We start from the raw sequence: 17,701 nt of genomic DNA on the forward strand, positions 1-17,701 counted from the left end.
AAAATGTTTTTCAAAGAAGTCTCTTATGCTCATCAAGGCTGCATATTTTTGATCAAGAATATAGAAAAAAAAATTTAAAAACTGTTTTCTATTTTAATATATTTTAAAATGTAATTTATTCCTGTGATGTCAAAGCTGGATTTTCCGTATCATTACTCCAGTGTCACATGATCCTTCAGAAATCATTCTATGATGATGATTTGCTGCTCAAGAAACATTTATCATTGTTATTAATGTTGAAAACAGTTGTGTACAATTTATTTATTTTACTTTGATAAATAGAAAGTTCAAAAGAACTCCATTGATTTTAAATAATCTTTTGTAACATTATAAATGTCTTTACTGTCCCTTTTGATCAATGCCAAAAAAACAATTTCTTTCATAAAAAATCATACTGACCCCAAACTTAGGTTTCATAATCATACTGACCCTTGAACGGTAGTGTATAATGTTACAAAATATTTCTATTTCAGAAAAATGCAGTTTTTTAAAAAACTTTCTACTAATCTAAGAACTGTTTTCAACATTGATAATAATAATAAAAGTTTCTTGAGCAGCAAATATTCATATTAGAATGATGCGACCCTGGAGTAATGGAGTAATGATACTGAAAATTCAGCTTTGATCATATTTTATAATATATTCAAATAGAAAACAGTTATTTAAAATTGAATGATTGAATGACAAATGAATTCAGCCTTGGTAAGCACAAGAGAACATTAAAAACGTAAAAAAATCGTACCCAAACTTAGTGAATATTATACATTTTGATCAATTTAATCCGTCCTTGATGCATGAATATAAGTCATAATTTTTGAAAGTAGGCATTATTCCTTTAACGTGGCGAGTTTTCTGTTGTAGTTGTGGCTCTGGACGTGTCAGATCTGTCCAGCTCGGAGGTGTCACTGCATTGTGGAGAGCAATATGAAGGAGAGCAGATTCACTGGGAGAGGAATGACAGGAGCATCTCTGAGACAGGAAACCGCATCACTGTCACCATAGATGGGCTGCGGGGGGGAAACTTCACATGTCACAGAGCAAACCACAGAGATGTCCTAAACTACACACTGTTACTGGTCCATCCAGTCAACTTTCCTAAAGGAGTTCTTACACAATCCATTCACAGAGGTAAATATGAAGAATATTTACGTGTTCATATATAATCGCTAAAGTATTAGGAGGAAATCTTTTTTTTTCTTTTTTTCTGGTCCCATAGTTGAACAGCATGTGTGTACATGTCTATATATATATATATATATATATATATACACACACATTTGAAAGTTTTAAGTTTAAAATACTAATATCTAGGTTTAAAGACAAGTATGTACTGTAGATCCTCTTAATCAAAATTCATTATAAAACCTATTCATCTTGAACTAAACGTCATAAAGTCCTAAAATATAGGTCTATTTAAAAAAACATATACATGCAAATAAATGCACGAGTTTCTGGGATATTCATTGGCTTTTAAATGTAAGATCAAAAGCCCTTGACATCTGCGTTTTGGAAAATTTGAATGCATAGCGACAAATATGTGGCTATAGGAATGTGCTGAAGCAGTTTATTCTGTTCCTATTTAATGTTTTGGGAATTGCCAGTCAAGATGCACACGTAAAGTTTGAAATTTTCTGAAACTTCTTTCAGACTAGTGGAAAGTAAATATCCAAAATACAAATGTATGTTTATTGCACTTTATCTGTTTGTGTCTAGATTTTTAAGTAAAATACAAAGGCTTTGCTTTAAAAAAAATCTCCACTTTAGTAGCTCTAACATAAAAAAACCCCCTGATTTTTACATTGTTCATATATCCTTTGCCTGATTTAAATCATTTATTTTTTGTTTTCTGGCTGTAGACATTTTCTTATTTATGGAGTGATAAAAATAGATGTGTACAACCTTAAACTCTACCATATCTAGACAATGAAACACGAATTTTGAAACTGACAGTATCCAATGAAATGAGAAGTAGCCTAGTGCATATTAACAGTATTTCATGACACATTTAATACAAAACTAGTGTCTTAATGTACTGCAAGTCCATAATTCGTCTCCATGATTTTTCGTCTCCATGATTCGTCTCTATATTTTTGTCTGCATATCATGTGCAGGGCCTCTGTAGTTTTTGAAAAAATAAGCTGGGTAAAAGATCGATTCAGTGATTCAAATTGATTTAATAAAATCTACATATGATTTGTTTGTTTTTCTCACTGTACTGAACTGTCCTTTTTTTTTGTCCGTCAAGAATTTGTTTCTTGTTTTGCGAGAAACTACAACGGACAGTTTCATTGCTCTTGGAAGTGGCATCAGGAACGGAAAGAAAGAGCCGTGGTATATTTCGCAGCAATACGGTAACTATTCTGGATTAATCATTTATCAAGAAAAAATAATCAATTTAATTAGGCGGTAACAATTATTTTGATGGTCCTACTAACTAACTAACTATCAACTAACTCTCATTAGAGTATTAGTAGACTGTCTGCTTAATATCTGCTAACTCTTTATTGTGATGCTACCCAACAGACATTCTACTGACTATAAGGCCGTGTGTCCACCAAAGCGTTTTTTAAACGCCATGAGCGTAACGACTCGCGGAGCGTTTTTTCACACTGAAGCGCTGAGCGTTCGGCGTTTTGTACTGGTCGGTAAGAGTTGAAGAATGTTCAACTTTGGGTAAAACGCAGCGCTCATCACTGTCACTTTTTACCCAACCGTCCAATCACAGTGGAGGAGGGGCGGGACAAATATCACACGGACCAACTGTCACAACATTCTTTCTGTACAACGACGTCAACCAGCAGAGTTAACCGAACAAAATGGATGAAAAATAAATTTTTAGTATGAAACAAATTATCTGCGAAATCAGTTACAAGTAAACTGTGCTGCGGATATTCTGTATCATAGCAACGAAGTGTCTCAACTGAAAAAACGCTCTCAAGCGCCCACAGCTAGGAGTTTTCAGCTGGCTAAAAACGCTTTGGTGGACACTCAGACTAAGTATTTTTGCAATTACATGTCAACTTATTCTAAGGCCGCGTGTCCACCAAAGCGTTTTTTTCACGCAGCTGGCTTATAATTCCAATTGTTTTCAATAGGAGCACCGCGTTATTTAAACGCCATGAGCGTAACGAGGCGCTGAGCGTGTATTTAACGCTCAAGCGCTGAGCGTTCGGCGTTTTTTACTGGTCGCCGAGAGTTGAAAAATGTTCAACTTTGGGTAAAACGCAGTGCTCATCACTGTCACCTTTTACCCAATCGTCCAATCACAGTGGAGAAGGGGAGGGACCAAGGGGGTAATCCATCAGCCGGAAACTGAAGCCTCGCGGGAGCCGCCACTGTAGCAGAACTTCACCTGCTGTTAGCATTCCATTGACTCCCATTCATTTTGGCGTCACTTTGACAGCGAATAATTTACATCTGAGGCGTCCAAAGACTTTATTTGTCCATTATTTATTTCTAAAGAAACACGAAAATGTATAAAAGGCTCCATTACTTTGTATCTTACGTTATGGCCCCGTAGAAGCCATTTTTTAAAAAAATAGGCTAACGATTGCGTCATAACCACGCGACTTTCTGTCGCACAGTAGAGAAATGACCGTATAGACAGGAGGAGAAGCTCCCAGGCAATCTTTTACTGTCTATGAGGCAATCGGGGGGACATAGAGGCATAAAGTCAAGGGAGAAGCCCATAGATAGAGAGTCCATAAAAGCAAAGGGACAAAATATTTCAATGTTTTTGAGGAATTAGGTGATTCAGATTTGTCTTGCCACAGCTACTAGAAGATTTACAACTGACAGACTGTCGTCAATCTCAGTTTGAGCCTGCGCAGTCGCTCAGCCATCAGGAAGGAAGTGCAATAATAGGGCTTCAGTCTTCTCCGTTGAAATCAATGCGGTCGCTGTGTCCATTTCTTTTACTGTCTATGGGAGGGACAAATATCACACCGACCAACCGCCACATTCTGCTTGTTCAACGTCAACAGATGACAACAAGCATAATAACGGAACAAATAATTTAAAACAAGAGCCAGAGAAAATACGTTACATTGTATCGACATTTTAATATAGAATCAACACAGAAACAAAATATGTGTGAAATGAGATACTAGTAACACTTTCACGGATATTCCGTATCATAACAAGCAAAGTGTCTCAACTGAACAAAAAAAATGCTGTGCAGCCAAAACACTCTCAAGCGCCCTTTAGCAAGGCGTTTTCAGCTGGCTAAAAATGCTATGGTGGACACGCGGCCTAACCCCAACCCTACTAATACTCTACTAACACTCTGATGAGAGTTAGTTGAAATGTAAGTGCAACTTATAGTCAACAGCATGTGTTAAAGGGACCATCAAAATAAAGTGAAGCCAATTAGGCCAGGCTTCTGTTGAAAGAGCAAATCAGAGCTAAACTGGGCATGTGTTTATACAGGAACTCTAGTTTGATCAACTGCACTCTGGACTCTGATATCTCTGGACTGACGTGTATCGACAAGGATTACTGTCCGTACTCTGAAGAGCCTAGGAGCATCAATCTCACTCTGTTAGTCAGAAACCTGTATCGACTGGAGGAACACCAGAGGACTTTCGTCATCCGAGACATTGGTAAGAGCTTTTGTGCCCCTCCGGTGGTCTCTACATGTATTGGACTTCAGATCTGGGATCTGTTACTGTGTAGACCCATAATTTATATGAACACAAATACATGATACTTAACTTGAAGACTTTTTGGTATTTATTTTTGAAGAGTATATTTATTGATTTAGTATTTGAAGACACAAATAGTGACCAAATTGTTTTTGTGGGCAGTATGTGTAAATAAATACACTTCAGCGTTCTTCTTCTTCAAAAAAAAAGATTTACAGAAATAATATACTTTTAAAAGAATATACTTCAAGACAAGAAAGTGCTTTCAGACACTTAATTGCATGTTATTTATAACTAAATATTTGTTTAGTGTAAATTGATATTAAATGCAATTAGTTAAATGTTGAAGTGCTTAAGTAGGATTTTTACATGCAATTTTATAATTATATTTTCTTCAATTAAGGTAAACTAAAGTCACATGAATGTCCTTTCTATTGAAACTTATGGGTCATATATTTAAATATATTTATAATTACACTTTTTTATTTTTTTATTTCACAAGATTTAAAAAAATATATAACCAGGAAAATATTTTCGAGTTTGAATTAAATAGTAAAATGTGTATTCATTATAAAAATGTAATATTTTTATTTTAAATCTATTTAAGTCATCTTGAGGCCTCCTAATGGGCCCTGGGCCCCTGGTTGAGAAACAGTGTACTAAACTGCTGATTTCCATTAAACTATTACTTCTGTCCTAACTCGAACTCAAACTCACAGTCCAACCAGATAAAGTTAGTATCACCAAGATCCAAGATGATGTGTTTGAGTGGCGCCCCCCTGGGACGTGGAGTTTCCCCTGCAGTTTCTTTCCCCTGTCCTACGATGTGAAAGTGGTTCCCAACAATCATAGCTGTGACTACACAGGAAGTCGTGTTGAAGTAAGCCAATTTCCTTGATTTGTTTTATTTTCAAGATCCGTTTATTAAGATCGAAAACATTAAAGATGTTCATTTCTGGTAATATAGAAAATGGAAACCAAAGAGACCCATTACAAGGTGAACATCAAAAAACCATATACTTTCTGCGTTCGAGCTCAGGACACAATAACTAAAACACTTTGGAGTGACTGGAGTCACCATCATATGTAAGTAAAGTTTGACCTGCAGTAGTATTTTATATTTTATGAAAATATACAACTTTACATTCTGTATCTATTGTGTAACAGAAGAAAACACCAGCACACTTCGGGACAATAAAAGGTGTGTTGATTTGTCTAATATTGATCATTTTTAGTTGATGTTATATCCCGGTGCTGTTTTGACACTTTTTAATTCTTTGTTTTATGAATGCAGGTCTCAAGGGACACATCACTCTGCTTGATAATCTCCTTTCTATTGCTCATAAAATATTGCAGCTATTCATATTTATATACTTCGTTATATGTGCCACTGTAAAATTGATTTGTGCAATAAATTTTCCAGATCATTCAAATACTCAATGGCTTCATATTTCACAGTTTTTCTATATGTATATTTCATTTTAGGTTGTTATGTAATGGGGTTTGTGTTAGTCAGGGACTGAGTGTGTCATTCCTGCTTGTGTGATTTGTGTTATTTACATGCAATAATGTGTTTATAATAAAATATATAGCTAATGTTGGAGATTTAATATAATATAGCTAGTGTTGGAGATTTAATATAATAGCTAATGTTGGATATTTAAGTAACATTTATATTCCAAAAAAAGATCATGGCATAAAATGTTTGAAATCCACTATTTTGGATTCAACATGTTCTAAGGCATTATAATATTGTTTTATAAAATTTTACAACATAAGTTAACATTAGTCAATTCATTACCTAACATTAATAATGAGCAATATATTTGTTACAGTACTTAAAAATCTTTGTTGACATTATTTTCAACTGATCATTGTTAGTTGTTGCACATGTTAGCTCAGGTCCAATAAATATCAACTTTTGATTTGAATAATCAATAAAATTAATAATAAAATTAACTAAGATTAGTAAATGTTTTAGAAGTTGATAATTAATTTTGAACCAAATGGAACCTTACTGAAAACCGTTATACCTATTATCTTTACATCATATACTGTATATAGCATTATTTATGATGCGACTACAGTTCAAGCCTAGTCCACTGGCCTCATTTATAAAACGTGCATCAACACACAGCAACGTTCATATTTATAAAAGAGGACTTAGACGTGAAAAAGTTAGAGCCACATCTCTTCAGACTTGTGGAAAGAAAGCATCAAAATATACTTTTAAGTGTTTATTTTATTTGACTTTTTCTGTTTACGTTTGTAGATTTCAAATTACATTATATCTTTAAATCTGTTTTCTCAAAATGAGTTTTTCTCCTGTGCGGAGCCAGAAATCTCTTACGTAGGCTACACCAGACTTTACAGTTTTATGCTTATCTATATTCTGAAGGTTTTTAAGGTGTCTCCTTTAAAAAAAATAACGTCTATAAAATCTTGACTGATATATAAACCTTTCATTTTAGTGGAGTATTACGCATCTGACAAACTACACACAAACTACTGTAAAACCATTTAAGTTTAATTTACATTTAGGTTACAACCATAAATCCAATACCCACATCTGAGCACAGGATGAAATGCAGTTACACACACAAAATGCAATACTGTTTTCATACGTTAATATCTACCGAAATTGATGACAACACATACTTTGTGTTTAAAACAGAAGGGGGGGAATACCAACAAGCTTCAATGTTATGAGTTGGTAGAAGAAAAAAACAAAAACTTTTTTTTCTCCCTGTTATCATGTTGACTGCTTTATGAACATAAAACATACATCATTTGTATTTAGAAAAAAAAAAACATGCATGTAAACATGACAAATTATCATAATTGTTCATTTGGAGAAGTGTTTTTATCTGCTGATAAAAAAAGTGTTTTTATCCACTTCATTCTTTCCATGGACTAAATTCTTGCAAAAAAACTAAATTACATTTGCATCATATCCTCTTTCAATCCGATACAGTATTAACAGAATGTCCGAATTTCCATATTACCACCAACAGAAAAAAGAAAAAAAAGTGAATTATAGGAAGAAGAGTGTGTCAGGCGGGGAATGAGATAAAAGTACCGTCATGCTTGCATTAAATGCAGTCGATGCTATTAATTGTTGAATGCTTTTCATTGACCTGTTGAGGTAAATAGTGTTTTGAGGAGTACAAATGCTAGGATATTTTTTGTCCTCCGGTAACGACCGACTACAAAGAGATGCAAGATGAACGACGCGAGATACAGAGAAGCTGATGACGTGGAGCAGCAGTTGTTTGGTGAGATACCTTTCTAGACTCAGCTTCTCCTCAGTGCTGAAGATGTCATTGATTCTGCCTCTTTGAGAGGTACCTGTTAAACAAGGAGACAAAATCATTAGGGTTGTAAAAATCATTCATTACATTACACTTGATATGCTTATAACGTGGTCAAATTGATAGTCGCATTGATCTTCTTTTTAGGGCTTTTATTCCAGCAAATGTGTTACATTATTGTGGAAGCCTTGGCAAATAGCTGAAATAAAATAAGCTTACATCATTTATATATTAATATGTATTTTTTCTGTTAATTTTTGTTTTATTCCAAGTATTTTTTTTTTTTATGGTTTTAAATTTAGTTAATGACCCGTTTTGAAAAATAAAGTTTGTCAATCTGCCCAAGATATAGACTACCTATTTTTGATCAAATTATTTTTAAATTGTCACTTTTATAATTAAATCGCACCACATTAAGGGTTTGTTTACACGACAATAATGTAAAAAAAAAAAAAAAAGGGAAAAAAAATGTTTTTTGCGTACAGCTGACAACAACGTCTAATGGCTAAAAACGCTGTATAAAAATGCTGCGAGGTCAGTAGTTGGGGATGTCACTAAAGAAAAACTATTAAAATGTGAATTTGAGAAAACGGTCTATTGGCGCGTAGTTTATGAGTAGAAAATAAGGGTATCGTTTACAAAAACTTGCACTTTGAAACCAGTTTTCAGCCCCCCAAAACGCTGTTGTCGTGTAAATGAACGGCCAAATTGCATAAAAAAAAGTGTTCAGATTTTAGCAGAGAACCGTCTTGTGTAAATGGCCCCTAAAATTACTCTTAAATACATATCATTTAAAGTTAAAGTCCCCCTGTGGTGAAAATCAAGTATTATTGTTTATGTCTATTGTTTATGTCTATGTAAAAAAAGACAGTCTCACAAACACTGTTTGAAATCGCAGGTGTTTCTGATGTCACAAACTACCTTGTAACCAATCAAACCAAGTCTTTGAGCTGACGTGAGTGAGCGGGGGCGGGGCTAATTAGCATATTCATGGTTTTGCGTATACTAAATGGGGCAAGAGTGTTATAAGGCATGAAGAATCCCTTCCCCCCAGAAAAATACATTTAAATATTTCATTTTGGTGATCAAAGATGAGTTTTAAGGGATACAATTATTGACTACAGGGGGACTTTAAATTACTCCAAATTAAATGCATATGATTAAAAAAGTTTTTTTTTTATCTTTATTTAAACTGTAGCTTTTATTTTCTTTGTCTGTGAATTAGTTATAGAGTGAATAGAGTATATGATTCACTTCACCTTTCCCAGTGCTTGTGGTTGAGACCCGAGAAGTCATCCAGTTTAGCGATTTCCTTCAGATACAGAGACAGCTTGTAGAGCTCTTTGTCTTTCTCACGGTTTAAGTGTGCCTTCATGAACGGTCTGATCTGTGACCAATACATGGAGAAGAATACATGTTTAAAACCATTCAATAGAGTTTCATATAAAGCAGATACAAAAACAACAGAGACAAATATGTTTCTGGGTCTTATCTTATCTTGCGAAACGATCGGTCATTTCAAAAATAAATAAAACAGTTTAAGTTTTATAAGCACAAATGCTCGCTTTGCTCTGTTCTGTGATGCACGTTCGTGACTCTCCTGTTCGAACTCGTTCATCAAAATGAACGAATCTTTTTTCGTGTCATTTAGTTTATTCAACGAACGAAATGACTCGTTAATTCTAGAGTATAAAATTCTAGGGAAGGTTAATGCTAGGACAAAATTTCTTGCCAGATGTGTTGGTTTTTTGGATAAGCAAAATTTAAAAATACTTGCATCATCATGTTTAGTGCTATGTCATCTGGAGTACGCATGCATTTCTTGGATGTCCGATTTGTCTCGTTTTTGGCTGGTTAAGTTATAGAGAACTCAAAATAAATTGATAAGGTTGGTTTTAGGTTAATAGCTTTACACATGTTGATGCTTCCCATTTTAGACTTCTTAAGTGGTGACCAATAGAAAGTAGAGTTGTGCACTTTTAAATTAAAGATGGTACACAAGATAATTAATAAAAGAGCTCCTTCGTTTTTTAATATGTATATTTCTAGGGTAAGCGAGAGACACTGTTATAAAACCAGGCAGAGTCTAATGGATATTACATTATGTCGTTTTAAAACAAAGTACGGTTGAAGGTCTTTTGAATACCCAGGGGCCCAGGAATGGAATAAACTGCCTCTAGATATAAAGAGTATGTCAAATACGGTTGGTTTTAGTATGCATGTCAAAAGTTGGATTTTGATAAGTTGTTTCAGTGATTCATTTGTATTAAATGTCTTTGGGTGGATGTTTAAGTATGTCAAAGTATAAATTTTGATTATGTGTGTTCTTATTGTAGCATTGTAAGTATAATCAGTATGCAGTGCCAGGATAACCTGTCTCTAGGAGTAAAGTTGTGCTTTACATCAAGGACCACAACGGAAACAAGTTTTTTGTTAAACTTTGTGTTATCCTTGACAAATGAGTGTATTATTCACTATTATTACTTCATATTTTTGTGGAAATCATCATTATTTTTTTTTTGATGAATAGAGTTTTCAAAACAACAGCATTTATTTTAAATATACATATATTTTTCTAACAATGTAAAAGTCAATTTAATGCTCATGTGATCAATAAAAGTATTACTTTCTTTAAAAAATAAAAATCTTACGGTAGTGTATATTACTTTAGAATAATTTATAATAAAAAAAGTAGAACAAGAATCAAATCAAATCACGAGGCGCCTTCCTAATTCCTAATTAATTCTCAACTTAAATCAGAAATAAACTGTAAACATAGACTCCATCATACCTTCAGTCCATTCTGTGGATTCATGAGGAAGTTTCTTCCGATGTCATCAAACATAACGGTGTTCTTCCTGTCGTAGAACTCACTATATTTACCCCATATGACTCCCAAAGGCTTCACCTGAAACATGAAAAGCAGACGTTATGCATCATGCTAATGAAATGTAGAGACAATGACATACTTTTTACTAGAATATGCCTGACCTCTACGACTCCTCTTTTAGGTGTGTGCACAGTGATCATAGCTGCACTGTCCAACATGAAGGTGATCTTGTAGTTTGGGTTGTCCGTCACCCCCAGTTCCTAAAAGACCACAGGTATAGCATTATGTTAATGTCAGTAATGGATACCATAGGGTTAACTTAGAGTAAAGTTTACTTAAGTCCCCCTGTAGTCAATAATTTAAAACTCATGCAATTTTGGTGATTAAAGATATTTAAGCGTTGTTTCCTTGGAAAAAATTCATCATGCCTTAAAATAGTAGAGTATAACTATACACTTCATTTAGTACACGTGGTTCTATGAATATGCAAACGAGCCCCGCCTCCACTCACTCACACCAGCTCAGAGATTCACTCGTTGACGATCACACGTCGACCTGATTGGTTTTGTGACGTCAGAAACACCAGCGATTTCAAACCACGTTTTTGACACTTTCTTTGGTTCACTGCCATTTTAAGGAGAAAATACTCAGCAATGGTGCCGTGTTATGAATTTACACATGGTTTGTCTTAAAGCATATTCTGGAGTCCTTCATTTCAGGGTCACACTCAGGGTCTTCGGGACCAAATGGTCCGGAAGGGTTTGATTCATATTTATTAAAAGAAAATTGTTTTGTTTTTATAATATTTTTTCTTTTCTTTTTTGGTGTTTTGAGATAATTTAAGATTTATAATTAATATTTATGCAATAAATATGACCCATTTCCCCCCCATTGAATATAATAGAAAATAAAAAAATAAAAAAATATTTTTTTTTATAGCTGTATTTCATTTTTAGAGTCAAGCCTAGACTTCATAAAAGCAATTTTTGAAATTAGATGGATGCCATCTGGTGGAAAAACTGAGCATTTTAAAAATGCAAAACACATATGTAATCTGAATTTATTTGTTTGTTTATGTATAAAAGTGTGTTTGTGTGTGTGTGTGTGTGGATGTGTCTGTTTTGCACTCTTGATGTTTTATAGATTCACCCCTTCACTGTTGTGTGCTTTTTTTCTGGATCGTGGCTGATTTGTAGATTGTACGCACAAAAAAACTCTGTATTGTCACATTTTTGCCAATTTCCCATTCATTTCCTATGGCGGGACCATTTGGACCCGAAGGCCCTGAGTGTGACCATTTTTTTTACAACCACTTAGACTATTCAAATCCTGTCCCCAATTTTTTGGGGTGTTCATATACCAAGTACCAACAAAGTCACCAAATTTCGGACCATTCCGATGAAGCTATGATTTTACACATTTTTTTATTTAAATTCTTCGGGACCATTTGGTCCGAAAAACCCCAGAGGGTTAAAAACACCACGGACAAAAACAATATTAAAAGCTTGATTTTAACCGCAGAGGGACTTCAACTATTTATCACCCGAGTACAATCATAACCCGAGGCACATTCGAGGCTTGAGGGAAAACTGTTCATTTTGCTGGAATACACTTTTAGCACATCAGCATATATAAAAGCAAAGCATTATGATGAAGTATTCCTTTCTAATGTGGAAAACAAAACAAGGACCTACTTTCATTTTAGCATCAATCCACTTCATACTTGTTGCAGCTAAAAAGGAATGAAAGAGAAACAATAGATCTGAGTCCCTGAGCATCTTGAAGAGTCTGCAAAACTTCATTATCTAGATGGATACTTACACCAGATGACAATATCATAGTCCTCATATGCTGATGTAAGAAACTCGTGTAAGTACGGTCTCATCAGCTCCTGACCCGTCTCTGCACAGGACTTATGATCTACATTTAAAAAAGAAAAAAAATGCATATACAGTATGTACACACACACATACACACACACACACACACATGTATGTGTGTGTATACATATATATATATATATATATATATATATATAAACTGGTCCTTTTATTGAAAAGTAACCTATATTTACCTGTAGTTGAGACATGCATTCACAAGCACCCGTAAGGGCTGTGATGTTTGAGTTGAGGGAGGCATGCACGACGCACGAAAGTACCTTTGTAATTCTGCTAGGTGTCACTAGTGTCGCTGAAACTATAAACTTCCGCTTTAAACGGTAAGGAACATCAGGATGGGACACACTACGGGCATGTTTACATGACAACGATATGCTTCAAACGAAACAGACGACACAATTGTCAAAACGAACCACATTCACGTTTAGAAAACGTCTAAAAACGCTGTATTCTGCTGCTAGACCAGTAGATGGCGATGAAACACTATAGACTGAACAGGTAATACGCATGAGCATGACATAATTGTCTTCACAGATGTGCGTTTTTGTTGTTTACATGGAGACCGTTTTCAAAAACTTGCACTATGAAATTTTCATTTTCACCCGAAAATGCAAAAGTTTGCACCCAAAACCTGTTGTTGTCATTGTTGTTTAAATGAACAGCCAAAACGCATAGATGTTTTTAGTTGAAAACAGCCCCTAAAAGACTGATCTAAATCAGAGACGACAAATAAGAAACCCCATGGCAGGTATCAATTTTAATGTATGGTGGAGGTATTTTTTTTTATTAAGAATTAAAAAAAATAGTATAATATAATAAATATTATACTATTATTAATAAAATAAGTAAAATATAATGATACATATAAGTATAATAAATAAAAATACAAGTATTCTTTAAAAACAAGTTGAAATAATGCAATGACTTTAACAAACTCATAGACTAACACATTAACAACCTTCGATAGTTAAAGTAGGTCTACTTACAGTAGCCCTGTCTTTAACAATTTATATGTTTTCATAAAAAATTATTTCCCAATGGAGAAAATTAAAATAGTTTCAGTTATGACTTTTTTTCAGTTGATTTAGTCCATTTAGTTTTGTATCAAATACAATGTGATTTCCGTTGATCGAGATCTGGCAGCAACAGCACATTTTTCCGCTTGGGCGAGCGATTTTTTCCGCTTGGCCCGAAACCCTCCGTAACTGCCAGATTTGAAGAAAATTACCATAGTTTGGCAAATTAATAAATGACAGGCAGTAACATACGTATTACCAAACTCCTATCATGTAAGCTTCATGGTACACCTCAAACAAGAGAATTTATAATAATTTAGTGTTAATGCTAATCAGCGAGTCCACGTTGCAAGAGGGAGGGGGGGTTAACTTGATTCAAGATTAGGAGGGTTCATGGATTTATAAGAAATACTGCAATATTCCATAAAAATAAAAACAAAAAAAAAAAAATAGTCAGTTTTGATTTCATGACGACTTTGCTATTGGCTAGACGGATTTACTCATTGCAACTTGTATTATCAGATGCATGTGGTTTGGGTTTCAAAGACTCACCAAAGAGCGTATAGTCAATATCTAGAACGAGCAATCTTTTTCCTGGTCTTGGGAGATTTAACTCGTCAACTTTATAATCTTTCACCCGACGAGCTATCTTCGCCAAATTCTCCTCTCTGTATTAAAGGAAAACAAATACAAAACGTTAATTCAGAATAATATATATATATTTATATTTATATATATATATTATATATAGTAATGTAAAGTAAATTGACATTATTATTTTAAAATACATAATACTGTTCAAAAGTTTGGGGTCTGTAAGATTTTTTAAATGTTTTTAAATGTCTCTAATTCTCACAAATTAAACAATTTTAACTTATTCCTGAGATGGCAAAGCTGAATTTTCAGCATCATTACTTCAGTGTCACATGATCCTTCAGAAATCGTTCTGTTATGATGATTTGCTGCTCATTCCTTATTATCATCAATGTATGGAAACCATGATACTTTTTTCAGGATTCTTAAAAAAAAAAAGTCTCAAATAAACAGCATTTGTTTGAAATTTTGTAACATGAAAAATGTCTTTACTGCCTTTTTGATCAATTTAAAGCATACTTACTGAATGAAAGTATTCATTTATATATATATATATATATATATATATATATATAATATTAGGGCTGTTAATTTAATGTTTTTAATTTTCTTACTGACCCCGAAACTCTTAAATGTGGAATAAATAACAGGGTTTCACTGGCCTGTTTTCAACTTCAGTCACCTCCTCTTCAATGTCAAAGTCATTGACCACGTCGTCATTTTCTGGTGGAGGCGCCAAAACATCTTCCTATGAAAAGGAAACACAAAGGTTATGAGATCTTGCATTGTACAAAGAGAAAACATACTTGAATTTCCATAAAGTCTAATAAATGTGAAGAGAAATGTGCAACATAATTGCATAACCACCACAAATTACACACACACACACACACACATATACATATATATAGCTTTTAGAAATAAATACAATTAAACTCAATAATATTACCAACCAAACTTTCCTCTCTGGTGCCCATCATCATAATTTTGGTATTGGGCTTCAATTTCAAGTCACCCAGTTTGACTTCATCATCTGCTGGTTTACCTGACAAAAGTAGAAAGTGAAACATTTTTGTTTTTACTTTTCATATTGTGTTTGTGTATCAGAAATAGTGTGTGTTTTTAATACCATTCACCTTTCACTTTCAACCCCAGAAGTTTCTGTCGTTCTGGAAGAACTCCTGTGAGTGATTTAATGGACTGTTTCAGATCCAACACAGTGTCCTCCTCAGACAGTGTACTAATGGAGTACTCCTGCCCACCCCACTTGATAATAACGGAAACAGACATGCTGGTGGATGAGCTGTGAAAGGCAGTTGTGTGTTATTCGCACATAATTGGAATGATTTTTGTGTTTTAAATCAACTGTCAGCCTGAGCACTTTATGGAGTTCATCAGCGTTGGACAATGAAACTGAAACACCTAGTTTTAGACCACAATTGTTTATTAGTATGGCGTAGGGCTTCGTTTTACAGCCAATCCAGCATTCATTCGTATTGAGAATGACAGATACAAGAAGTCCTTCACGGTGACCAGAGGGATTTGTGTCACTGTTGGTGCTGGTGACTAGCTTATCCAAAATACCCCTTAAAGTGGCTCAGAAATATTTAGATCTGGTGACTGTTCAGGCCATGGGAGATGTTCAACTTCACTTTCATCAAACTATTCTATCACAAGTCTTGCTGTGTGCATTGGTGCATTATCACCCTGATACACGGCAGCCCCTTCAGGGTACAATGTTTGAACCATTTGGTGTTCATGGTCCTCCAGAATGGTACAGTAGTCCTTGGCATTCACAACTGTGCTTGATGCCATGATATTGCATCCCAAACCATCACTGATCCACCGCTGTGTTTCACAGTCCGGGTGTTAAGCCTCATTTGGGCTTCTCCACACCGAAACGCCCACGGATGTGGGAGAGAGAGTGAAGGTGGGCTCATCAGAGAACAATACATGTTACAGAGTGTCCACAGTCTAAGATTTGCACTGTTGGCACCAATGAAACTGACATTTGGCATCGGTACAAGTGACTAAAGGTTTGGCTATAGCAGCAGACCATGAATATTGACTCTGTGGAGCTCCTGACAACAGTTTTGGTGAAAACAGGAGAGTCGAAGTGCACATGTAATTCTGCAGTGAGTTGGGCAGCGGTGGTTTTGTGTAGTTTTGGATACAATACGGGTTAGTACTTGGACATAGAGTTTCCACTTGCGTCGACAGTTAGTCCTGTTGGATGTGGTTCGTCCAACGTTGTGGTACGCTGAAATTACCCTGGATAGAGTAGCTCACGAAGGACGATACACCACAAATACTTGTTGTCCTAGTCACAGATGAACCAGCGAGATGCACACTAACAATGGTCCTCTTTTGAACTCCCCCATTATGTTGCGTGAATGTCAATATTGTATGCGCAACTGTGCTATGGCTCTGCTAATTCATCCAATCAGTGAAGGTTGGCTACCAGACGGCACACATGTGTATAATATACTGTGTGTATATATATATATATAGGCGTGAAACCTCCAACGCTATAATGACCAGTGTTTCAGTTTCATTATCCAACCTCTGGAGATGTTACCTTAGAAACGCTACACCAACATCAGCAACTGAAGATTTCCACTGTTCAGTACACAAGACAAATGGGTCAGGTGCTACATCACTGTAAAAAAAATAAAAATAATTGCAAACAACCTCAACTAAAAAAAATACAATCTAATAAAATACAAGCTAAGCCTATGCCATGATGATGATCACACAGAGCATTATTACATTTTAAAAAAAGTGTAACTAACTAGTTGATGTATTTGTTTTGTAATTCTAGAGCTCAAAGACCTCGATCAAGGATGGATGGATCATGGATCTGGCAAATTGCATTAGTGAACAAGCATGCATTAGCTTCATTAGCTTTTAACTCATTAAGTTGTTTTGCATGTAATGCATTAATTAGATCTGATCTGATATTCGTGATCACGCCATTCACTTCTAAATAATTTAATCTAAAACATCTATGCTAAACAGACAAAAAAGGATAGGGAAAGGTTTCTCACGTACATATGATCCAGTTCATTCAAAGCTCAAGCTGCTGACTACTGCAAGCACCGCTAGATTTGCTTTGTTCTTCTTCTCTTTGAGTTTGCTTATGATGGCCTGACTGCTGCGCCTACTGCCACCTGCAGTTAAAAAGTAGATTGAACGCTATTTTATTTAGCTTTCTCTAATAATCTGATTCTTTTTTTTCTTCTTCTTTTTTAATATGGATTTTTTTGTGTGTTTAGGTTTTGGGTTTGAATGCACGATCTGGTGACTAAATAAACGCATTTTCAGGGAGTTTTTTGTGTGTGTGAGCGGCATTGAGTTCGATTTGCCGAATCGGTTCTTTCAAAATTCCACACGTACAAATATTTGAGTA

At 34.8% G+C, this 17,701-nt stretch overlaps 2 protein-coding genes across 7 annotated transcripts in view; one reads left to right on the plus strand and one right to left on the minus strand.

Annotated features, from left to right (window-relative positions):
• il12bb (interleukin 12B, b) overlaps window positions 1-6,083 on the plus strand; it is a 7,176-nt gene extending 1,093 nt beyond the window's left edge. Inside the window, exons 3-9 of the mRNA XM_077196696.1 lie at window positions 862-1,128; window positions 2,246-2,351; window positions 4,429-4,601; window positions 5,363-5,523; window positions 5,611-5,729; window positions 5,811-5,844; window positions 5,938-6,083. Coding sequence (XP_077052811.1) covers window positions 862-1,128; window positions 2,246-2,351; window positions 4,429-4,601; window positions 5,363-5,523; window positions 5,611-5,729; window positions 5,811-5,841 — 857 coding nt within the window. The 3' untranslated portion in view covers window positions 5,842-5,844; window positions 5,938-6,083. The remainder of the gene's footprint in view (window positions 1-861; window positions 1,129-2,245; window positions 2,352-4,428; window positions 4,602-5,362; window positions 5,524-5,610; window positions 5,730-5,810; window positions 5,845-5,937) is intronic.
• A 1,066-nt stretch (window positions 6,084-7,149) lies between these two features.
• ublcp1 (ubiquitin-like domain containing CTD phosphatase 1) lies at window positions 7,150-17,454 on the minus strand. 6 transcript variants are annotated; one of them, XM_077196686.1, is made up of 12 exons: window positions 17,344-17,454; window positions 16,871-16,951; window positions 15,429-15,595; window positions 15,251-15,337; window positions 14,955-15,036; window positions 14,251-14,366; window positions 12,606-12,704; window positions 12,479-12,516; window positions 10,946-11,044; window positions 10,746-10,862; window positions 9,214-9,341; window positions 7,150-7,991 (listed from the first exon to the last, which is right to left on the minus strand). In XM_077196686.1, the coding sequence occupies exons 3-12, from the start codon at window positions 15,580-15,582 to the stop codon at window positions 7,964-7,966; spliced, it is 948 nt and encodes a 315-aa protein (XP_077052801.1). In that variant the 5' UTR covers window positions 15,583-15,595; window positions 16,871-16,951; window positions 17,344-17,454; the 3' UTR covers window positions 7,150-7,963. The 6 variants fall into 6 exon arrangements, with proteins under 6 accessions (XP_077052801.1, XP_077052770.1, XP_077052797.1 ...); XM_077196655.1 differs by having other exon boundaries at window positions 14,955-15,040; window positions 15,246-15,337; XM_077196682.1 differs by having other exon boundaries at window positions 16,871-16,911; window positions 17,344-17,392.
• Between the last annotated feature and the right edge of the window lie 247 nt (window positions 17,455-17,701).

Source organism: Siphateles boraxobius, unplaced genomic scaffold (assembly GCF_051911475.1).
Source record: "Siphateles boraxobius isolate OS27281-9 unplaced genomic scaffold, OSU_SipBor_1 11, whole genome shotgun sequence".
In the NCBI taxonomy this organism is placed as follows: Eukaryota; Metazoa; Chordata; class Actinopteri; order Cypriniformes; family Leuciscidae; genus Siphateles; species Siphateles boraxobius.

What these genes read in the sequence shown, in the direction of transcription:
- ublcp1 (XM_077196655.1), bottom strand. Translation starts at nt 15,582, where the DNA reads ATGTCTGTTTCCGTTATTATCAAGTGGGGTGGGCAGGAGTACTCCATT. An exon ending in GGATTGATGCTAAAATGAAA is followed by an intron (nt 11,045 to 12,478) that starts GTAGGTCCTTGT and finishes GTGGTCTTTTAG; the next exon opens with GAACTGGGGGTGACGGACAA. An exon ending in AACCACAAGCACTGGGAAAG is followed by an intron (nt 7,992 to 9,213) that starts GTGAAGTGAATC and finishes CTTGTTTAACAG; the next exon opens with GTACCTCTCAAAGAGGCAGA.